At 38.2% G+C, this 10000-nt stretch overlaps 1 protein-coding gene across 7 annotated transcripts in view; it reads left to right on the top strand.

The window, feature by feature from the left end:
• LOC125036318 (pumilio homolog 2-like) overlaps positions 1-9270 on the top strand; it is a 190417-nt gene extending 181147 nt beyond the window's left edge. For 5 of the 7 annotated variants that reach the window (XM_047628815.1, XM_047628811.1, XM_047628809.1 and 2 more), the window contains 12 exons: positions 393-598; positions 877-1047; positions 1232-1328; positions 1822-1962; positions 2159-2630; positions 2760-2860; positions 3052-3267; positions 3379-3452; positions 3605-3773; positions 3917-4080; positions 4353-4521; positions 4697-9270. In XM_047628815.1, the coding sequence (XP_047484771.1) occupies positions 393-598; positions 877-1047; positions 1232-1328; positions 1822-1962; positions 2159-2630; positions 2760-2860; positions 3052-3267; positions 3379-3452; positions 3605-3773; positions 3917-4080; positions 4353-4521; positions 4697-4782 (2066 nt within the window). In that variant the 3' untranslated portion in view covers positions 4783-9270. The remainder of the gene's footprint in view (positions 1-392; positions 599-876; positions 1048-1231; positions 1329-1821; positions 1963-2158; positions 2631-2759; positions 2861-3051; positions 3268-3378; positions 3453-3604; positions 3774-3916; positions 4081-4352; positions 4522-4696) is intronic. The other 2 variants (XM_047628810.1, XM_047628814.1) reach the window with 2 other exon arrangements.
• Positions 9271-10000: the final 730 nt, after the last annotated feature.

Here is a 10000-nt window from a genome sequence, read left to right as displayed (position 1 = left end):
CAAATTCTTTTTAATTCAGTAAGGTTTCTAGTAAATAGCATTTCCATAGAGGTGTATGCTCTCTTCTTTAGTCCTGATAGTTTTATTTGTCAATGTATTTTTCTTTTGATATTTATACTGAAAGTTTACAGTAGATTTTCTTACATCCCATCATTACTAAAGCTTCTCACCTGGCATGCTTGGCTTTTACATCTATTTTACCCCGTTTATCTTGCATGGACTAGTGTTTTAATATTAATGCTTGCAGGAAATTTGTAACATAACAAAAAGTATTTCACTGTGGGTATTTTATTACTGCAATAGTGCATAGTTTATATGTGATTGGTTGTTGTGTTAGACTTTGTAGGACTGATAAATTACTACATCTGAATCATTACATTGTGTTGTGATAGGTCCGACAGCAGTGATTCCTCAGTATTATGGGGTGCACTGGGGCGTGTATCCAGCAAATATCATCCAACAGCAGGGACCGGGTGGTCAGCCCAGGAGACCAATCTCTCCATCTCAAACCAGTGAAGTTACCAATCAGAGCAATGGTAACTTGGCAGCAGCTGCAGCTGCAGCAGGCAACATACAGGGACCACTTTCACAATATCAGGTGTGTATTACGTAATTTATTATTGTGTGATATATTCACTATGTTTATGGATGTAATATGTTTATGTATTCAGTGTGCTCTGATATATACTAAATGTTTGTATGTAATACTTATTTGCTTGTGTATTGAATTTTTATACACATGCAATAGCTTTTTACATACATTTATACATTGTGTGTGTTTGTGTATTTGTGAGAGAGAGAGGGAAACAATGATGCATGCAAATAAATTTTCTTGATCTGTATATACTAAAGTTTGCCATGTTTCTTCTACTACAGCAGGTAATCCCAGCCTATTATGATCAGAATGGGGCGGTTTTGATGGGTAACCTCCGAGGAGTAGGTAATGGTGCCCCAGTTCGACTTGTCTCCCCTGCACCAGTCATCATCAATGGTGCCAATGGAGCCCAGGCTGCTGCTGCCAACAACATGAGGCTACTAGGAAACCAGGTACTACCTTAATCCCATTCCTCTATTTACATTCATGTGTGATGTCTGGTCTACTGGGTATGAATAATGATTGGCCAGTAGATGAACATGAGAAAGCTGACCTTGTTTACAAGAGGGATTGGCAAAATTTAGTCACGTGATAATATAGATAGTAAGAGTTCTTAATGATCTTCATGTTTTGCAGGCACCCCAGATAGGAACTCCACCAGCCTCCATCTACAACAACAGCCAGACTCCGAGCCTAAACAACACCCAGACCTTCACTGGGAACACACTAGCTGGTACGCATGTTGAGTGTAACCAATATGAATACTGTATGTTGTGAAAGCTAACATCCCAAGACCCCAATAACCAATTCACTGGCTAGTTGCTCATGGATAAGTAGTAGTAGAATAAGACAAGTCATAAAGGAACAATTATGTACATATAAAACTTTCTCCATATGAACTGGCCAGTTTAAATGATTTTGCATGATGAATACATCAGAACCTAAGTGTGATACTAATAACACTGCTACACGGTCCCTGGCTAAGGGAAAAGAAATGGACATACACAAACTATTCAGACTTGTATCAAGGATGTGCTGTGATTTACAGGTGTGAGTGATGGCACCATCTTAGTCAGATCTTGCATGTTGTTTATTAGCCTTCATTAATATTATTTATTAATCACAAAGTCACAGTACGACGTTGATCTTGTGTAATAAGTGCATCCTGTCATGCAACAGTACAACATAGATTATTATAGTGTGTGGTTCGTTTCTCATTGTTGCAGATTCCCTCTCGCAAGGCCTGCAGACTTCCAATGCACTAACAGGCAACAACTACTCGTTGGGTCTGCAAACTAGTAGTCTAGGTTTTGGCAATAGCACCCTGGGCACCATTGGATCCCCTGCTATTGGCAATTTAGGTGGTGGTAAGTCCCATCCATTAACAACTTTATAACTGAATTTTGTGAGCTGGAATATCATTTAATAATAAAGAGTGTATGGAGCGTCTTCAGTTGAAAAGGTGCATCCCCTAAATTTAACTGAACTATGAGTAGCATTTCATAACATTCTCCACTAAGGTCAAAGGGAAGATCATATGACAAAGATTACCAACTCTTTCAGGTCTTGGAGGGAGCATGGGGCGACGTGATTCTTTAGACCGTACCACTTCAGTTCTGTCACCACTTTCTCAAGATTTCCGAAGTGGCAAATGGACTAGCAACTATGGAGCACTTGGTACAGTTACTGCATCCCCTGGGCCTATTGGTCTAACCTCTGGTAGCCTGACACCACCCCCAAGCCTCAGTAACACCTCCTCGGCACTGCCACTAGGTGCCCTAATGTCTGGTAATCGCGTCATCTCTGCTGCACCAGGAGCAGAAGCAAAGTTCCGAAATGGTTCCACAAATGGAATGTTCACTTCTGGCGGATCCTCATCCTTATTCCCACCCATAAAACGAAACCTGAGCTTGGAAAAATGTACTGGTCGTTCACGCTTACTGGAGGACTTCCGAAACAATCGATTCCCCAACCTGCAGCTCAGAGACTTGGCCAACCACATAGTGGAATTCAGCCAAGACCAGCATGGGTCCAGGTATGTTTATTACAGAGTGCATAGATTGTTTCTTGTGAAATACAGAAGTTATCTTGATAATTTTATTACCTCTTACTGTGAATTTACATGATTTTTGCATTGTTATTTATCCATATTTCTCTGTTGTAGGTTCATTCAACAAAAGCTTGAACGAGCAACACCAGCTGAAAAGCAGATGGTATTCAACGAAATCCTAACAGCAGCTTATTCTCTAATGACTGATGTGTTTGGTATGTATTGTAAAAAAAATATTTTTTTTTTTTTTGTCTATATTTTCAGATACAATACAAAAATGATAGCAATAAATGTGCAGCATTTGCACAAGAGAATATTTACATTCATGTTATTAAATTTTATATGAGGATACCAAATTATGTCTTCAGGAATATCTAATCAAAATTTAATTTAATTCCGTTCTCAGGTAATTACGTGATTCAGAAGTTCTTTGAATTTGGAACCCCCGAGCAGAAGACTGTCTTGGCAAACAAGATTCGTGGCCACGTTTTGCCTTTAGCACTACAGATGTATGGATGTCGTGTGATCCAAAAGGCTCTTGAGTGCATTACTCAGGACCAGCAGAAAGACATCGTGCGTGAACTGGATGGCCATGTCCTTAAATGTGTTAAGGATCAGAATGGTAAGTTCTTTAAGAACTGCAGCTCCATGCAGTATATTTCATGCATTATGATAAATGCTGGCTGGAAATGAAACTATTGCTTATGTTAATCCTTTGTTCTTCAATTCACAGGCAACCATGTTGTGCAAAAATGCATTGAGTGTGTGGATCCAATGGCCTTACAGTTTATCATCAATGCTTTCCAGGTAAACTAATACCTTACTGTAATAAGCATTAATATTTTTTCCCATTATTGTTATGTAATGATAAAGTATATCTGAGTGTCTCGGATACAAAAATTCAAAGTAACAAGGAGAAAGAGGTATAGACCATTCAGTTTGTACTCCTTTTTTTACAGGGGCAAGTTTTCACACTCTCCACACACCCCTATGGTTGCCGTGTTATTCAGCGTATCTTGGAGCACTGCACTGGAGACCAAACGTCCCCAGTGCTTGAGGAGCTACACCAACATACCGAACAGCTGCTACAGGATCAGTATGGCAATTACGTCATCCAACATGTGCTTGGTAAGATTTTACTTTTGTACATTCTAGACCAATACACAACTTTTTAGCAATTTGTGTTTTTTCAGTCATAACAACATTATGTATTTTTCTGGTCAAAATACATCTAAGAGATACATCTAGATAAAATGTTTCCTCTCCCCCAGAACATGGAAAACCAGAAGATAAGAGCAAGATTGTTGGCGTGGTGCGTGGTGGGGTTCTAAAGCTCTCTCAGCATAAATTTGCCTCAAACGTAGTAGAGAAGTGTGTGACGCATGCTACCCGTGCCGAGAGGGCCATGCTCATTGAAGAGGTAAATATGATTGAGGTATAACTATCGTCGATTGTACATTGACATCGTTTTCTTTTGTTTTTTATTGCTATATAACCCTTTCATGAATTTGTGAGATCTATTTTTATGCTATATTTATGTAATGGATATAATGCCAAATTTTTGAGAAGGAATTATTGAGGAAATATACTTATGAGATATTTATGTTCTGGCATTTAATTATAATGAAGAATATAACATTTAAAGGATTCCTGGCTATTAACACAGAATGAATCCAATATTTAAACAAATTTGCTCTATATTTCCAGGTGTGTGGATATAACGACAATGCACACAGCTCTCTGCTGATGTTAATGAAGGATCAGTATGCTAACTATGTGGTGCAGAAAATGATAGATGTGGCTGAACCTGCTCAGCGAAAAATGCTCATGCACAAGATCCGCCCACACATTTCAACTCTCCGCAAGTATACTTATGGTGAGTTTTTTTTTTTTTTCATGAAAAATTGCTTTGCTAGGAATAGATTATCATTATATTGGATACTACTGTTTGGTGATTATTAACAGTTTTTTATGCTATAGGCGAGATAGTGAAACTGACGACTGACCTATGTTTACATGATTATTATTGTTCTTTTTCCCTCCCCTTTCAGGTAAACACATTTTGGCTAAGTTAGAAAAGTATTTCATGAAGAATGCCCCTGATTCCATGGGGCCCAACATGACCAGCCCTCTCTAAGCTGGAGTTGTGCCACCACCTGCCACATCCCACTTTTCCATCGAGGGAGAAAGCCATAAGAAAAAGAAAAAAAAGGAGAGAGAGAGAGAGGTTAAAAAAAAAAAAAAAAAGGATAAAATAAAAAAAGTTCTTTTATGTAAACAATTAAACGAAGAATTCATTCTAGAAATTTTCTGAGCACGAAGTTTTTATCATGAAACTGATGTTTGTGGTGTGATGCACTTGATTTAGCTTTTTTGATGTTTTCCATTATACATGAAGTGTATAATCCAAAAGATTGTTCATAGCCTTATTGATTGATGGAATACAATATTCAGAGGTCTATGTTTTTGTTTCGAAACACAAGCATAATCAGTCTGGTCTGATTGCACGGACTAAATTTTTTTTTTTCTTCTTTTTTCTTTTTTCTTTTCTTTTTAACAGAATAAATTGATTGGTTGGCCTTACAAGAAGGTTCATAGATGATATATAAGATGCTGAAAAGCAATTTTAATTGCAAGGTATTATTATTTATATTTTTTCCCCTTTTTTATTGGAAAAAAATAGGAATAAATTAGTTCATATGTGGAATGGAATTAAGAAATCCTTTAATTTTACTGAGTTAATATGTTATTGCTATTGATAAGCATATCTTAAAATTTGTGTCTCAAGGTAATCGTGGTTCTACCTTGACTTTTCTGATCTTTGAAGATGAGAAGATTTTTATGTGACAGTGAATACAGTATGATTTTCTGCAAAAAAAAAAAAAAAAAAAAAAAAGAGAGAAAAAAGATCATTATTGATAACAGGAAGAGTTAAATTAACATTAATTCAAACTTATTTTGGTGTGCCCTTAATGCATAGTAACTTTTCAGCTAGGCTCTTGTAGTTTGATAGAGCATGTTATTCATTATTGTGGGCTTGTGGCTATTTGCATGATTTTGCTGTAGTGAGCTTTTCCCATATATATCAATTTTGAATCTTAGACATATACCTGTTTGCCACTTTTTACCCAATTGGTAAATGTTGTTACCTACTGTTGTATTGCTCTTTCTTTCATATAAGTAGTGGTGTATAATGTTAGGATTTAGAAGCCATGTTTGCCTGGGCAGGCCAAACCATGGTACTTCTGAAGTGATTGAGGTAGAGCAAGTGGAAGGCAGCCCATTTCTTAGTTCTGGACAAGGTGACGACTAATCCTGGCCCCTGAACTAGCATCTGCACCCTAGGACACTGGATGTAGATGTAGACCTTGCAAAACAAAAATTAAGAGCCTGGCACAGATAATAATTTTTTTTAGGGGAGGGACAGTGTAACGCTCAAATTGCTGGCTGGTGTTGCTTTGTATGTTACCATGACCAAGTGGAAAAGTGGCCATGTGCACCAAACAACTGAAGATGTGCATTTGTGTGAATGAGCGTAAGTGACTGCGTGTGTGTGCGTATGAGCATGTGAGAATCTAAAGGGAGTGTGAGGTGCCTGCCCTGCCCGTGTCCTAATTTAGGAACGGGACTCTGCCCTCGTCCAGCCAATGGGTCAACTTGGCCTAGCGCATTGTAAAATTTGATGTACATTGTATCAACTGGTATATATAAAGGCAATTTCAATATGTAATATTGGGCATTACTGTATAAATCTGTACAGTTGAATATTCTATATTTTCTTACTTGTTTGTGTGTTTGTAATGTCAGTGTGATACTACAATACCACCAATAAATCAGGCACAGTTCTGGCAAGTCCTGCCTGTGTGCTAGTAGACTGGTGTCTGGATTATATATACAAATTTCAATCCAACACTTTCACTAAACAACCTTTTGTCTCACCAGCTGCAAAAGAATTAGGACACTGGCACATGTACTGCATCTTAAGATCATTTTTAGGACCAAGGACACCTCACCATCTAAGGTATGCCTGCCAAGGTCCTGTTGCAGTGCACAATTTGGTAGTGGCCCTGAGACTGTCATTATGAGGTAGGGGCACAGAAATATCCTTCTCACCATCATCAGGATGTGTACAGTTAATAATGCACCCCTCATACCAGGTCCTTGGGCCACTGTACCTTAGCCCACCTTTTGGGCTAAAACCACCATGCTGCTCAAACTCTTTCAGACCAGCATGCATATTAAGGCTAACCACTTCACACATTTGATCTTGGTTTTGCTGGTTCTGGGATGTAATAAGCAGTCTTAATATCTGTTAATCTTGTATCTTTGTATCCCTGTACTTCAGCTCATGCAGGCTGGAACAGGCCCATGTGTTTATACTGTAGAGCTCCTGCCCTTGCCAAAAGACCTAACATTGTCAAATTGTAAATTCTGTGAATATTATTGAATTTTTTTTGAGGAGGCCAATGTTGCGGCATGTAATGTAAACATTTTGTAATAAATTAGTGTACAGAAAATGCTGATGTGTACATTTGGAACATGTACCTTTTGTAAACGCCATATTGTACAGAGCACATGGTGATATACTCCTGAGCTGTGTTACTGCTGTATAGTAAATTGTACATATTGATTATGAAGCAAGATCTTAGCTTGGCCTGTACCTGCCTGTTGAGCACTAGTTGTATATTGCATATGTAGATGTAATTTTCTTGTAAACTGTATTTTGTATATGTCCTAAGCTAACAGTAGTTGGTGTAATATTTACTGTCTTGATCTCACAGTTCCTGCGGGGAAGATGTGAAGTGTGACAATTTTGGTGATTTTTGCCTTGCTTGTGGTCTGCCATCTTGGTTTGGGTCTTCAATAATTGACATTTGCATTTTAATATGCCTTTGATCTAATTCAGAACTTAAGAAAAAACATTTTCACACTTCTCCATGGAAATGCTCTCTCCCCCGACCTTGACTCCTTGGTTCTGTAATTGACTTTCTTAAAATTGACTGTCAAATCAACAAGCAATTGATGAAGAATTTATGGTTAATTAGGGGACCCAGTTGTCATAAACTGTACATCTATGTACATTTTCATATTTGTAACCTTTGTTTGCTTTAGATGTAGACGGACATGGTCTTTTGACCCAATTTTTGGCACCAGCTTCTCTCTCTCGAAGTTTTTATTGTGTTCATATATTCATTCAAACTATGTATTCTTGTTCAAACTTCACTTTGGACACTTTAAATGCTGAAGTGTTTGCACCATGTCTGTTGATATTAGCAGTTATTAAAATCGTTTTGTGTAATTTTTGTATTGTTTGTATTAGTGTAGTTAGCCTAGAGGTGTGCTAATTGGCCACAGGGCCTGTCGCCCTGAAGCAGTAGGAATGTGGTGGTACTCTAAGTTGTCTCCTTTACTACAGCCCATGTATGTATGTATGTATGGTGGTGGAGGTGATATGGTCTTAGTCACTACTCTTTGTACCTAATTGCATACCCCACTATGTGTAAAATTATTCGATAGTTTTCGAGCAGTTTTATTACATAACGCTGCCACATACTGCTGCCTTCGAAAGAGTTACAGTCCTTTGAGCCATAACGCCAGACTTTTGTCATCCAGGCCACACTAGCGTGTACGTAGGACGTTTTCAACTGTATTATATGTAAAAATGTATCTTATACAATATGTATAAAATGGAGTGATGCATTCCATTTGAACATCCAAGGTTTTTCTACCCAATGTTGAAAGGTGAACAGTCCGACGGCCAACCGCTCCAGTTAGCTATCCTCTGCCAGCATTGTTTCTAGCGTTGTTACTGTTACTGGCCAGGTGGAGGTATGGCTTGGCCTCGTTACCCTTTCTCTCTTGCCACCATAACACCTGTTGCTCTAGGTTTGTTCACTATCCCTGTAACAGATACAGGAAGTGAATGGCCTGAAAACTCGTGAATCCTACAAGCTGTAGACAACTAATCCCCTTGCACCAGTGCCCATAATCTTCACACTCGCAATGTAAACTCCAATAATTGACTTGACCACTGTGCTGAACCATTTCAATCTCCAACAAAACGTCACTACAAACATTTTAACCACGGTTCTAATCTTTAGTGAGAGTACCATACAAGATCAAGAGACAGTGCCTTGCCACTACTGCTTGTTAGTGATGCGCGAGGGGAGTGATGGGAGGAGAAAGGGTGGCAGCCCAGGAGGAGGGTGGGGCTGGGCCAACCATAAACCGTGTGGGCTGGCGCCGGCTGGTTGCAGCACCCACCACAGTGCTGTGTACAATCTTTTAAAATAACTATCGACCGGAGGTAGGAATTTTTTTTTCATCCCTTTCTCTACGCTCTCACACACATTTTAACTTTGCTCACTAGAGGATTTGTGCATATAGACGTTAAATTTTCGTTTCTTCGTATCCTTAAAGAGCGATTTCTCCTATCAGTTTTCGAGTACCCAGCTTCACAGTACCATGTTTCCCATGACTTTCTTGAATCCTTTATATTATAATATCCCTCCTCCAGAGAGTCCAGCCCGGCGCTAAAACTTATCACCATTTATCAGTTCTGTGATGTACATGCTGTATCATATGTAATGGTCTACTCCATTAATAAACTTTCTGTAATGTGAAATTTTATTTTATTTAACACCTCCTTTAATAAAACTGTAAATAAAATAAATGCATGTTTACAAAATGTAGAAATGTGTATCTATTTTTTTTCTTGGATATGTAAGATTTTATCAAAATTGAGAAAAGTGAATCATGGATTCCAGATCCTAATAAAGTTTCTGATGAACGACTTGAGATTTCTCATCGTTCTATACATTCCACACCATTTTAAGATCCATCATTACTGGAGTCGAAGTTGTGTATTCATTTTTAGCATTTTCAGCAATTAGCCTGAGCCTAGCACTGGATATATCTGCTCAGTATCGGTGGGCTTTGTTCAATATGCGTATATAGTTAATACATTAATTTTAATACTGAAGTTTACAAAATGAAAGTCTGGAAATATATACATGTGTGTCAACACATGCATCGTCAGCCTTCCGTTCCGTTTGAAAGGATGGAAGATTTGTCTGCTACAAAGAATACGCGCTAAAGGAACGGTTTGTTGTGCTACATTGACGCTCTAATGTAGACTGCTGGCCCCCACGAGCTTTGTGTTTTACATTTTGCGTTTAAACATACTCACCATGACTTTTATGTATGCTAGTATATATTTTCCATTAACGATTCATCAGCCAGCCTTACGTATTTAGAATCATGGTGGTGTTTCTTCACATTTAACATCCTTTGCATAGCTGAATATGTAATAAAATACAAGTCAAGAAGTGCCCACAAGCATTCCATTGATCTTG

The sequence above is a fragment of the Penaeus chinensis genome, chromosome 21, assembly GCF_019202785.1.
Source record: "Penaeus chinensis breed Huanghai No. 1 chromosome 21, ASM1920278v2, whole genome shotgun sequence".
NCBI classification, from domain to species: domain Eukaryota; kingdom Metazoa; phylum Arthropoda; class Malacostraca; order Decapoda; family Penaeidae; genus Penaeus; species Penaeus chinensis.
This window is presented reverse-complemented; position numbering and strand designations above follow the sequence as displayed.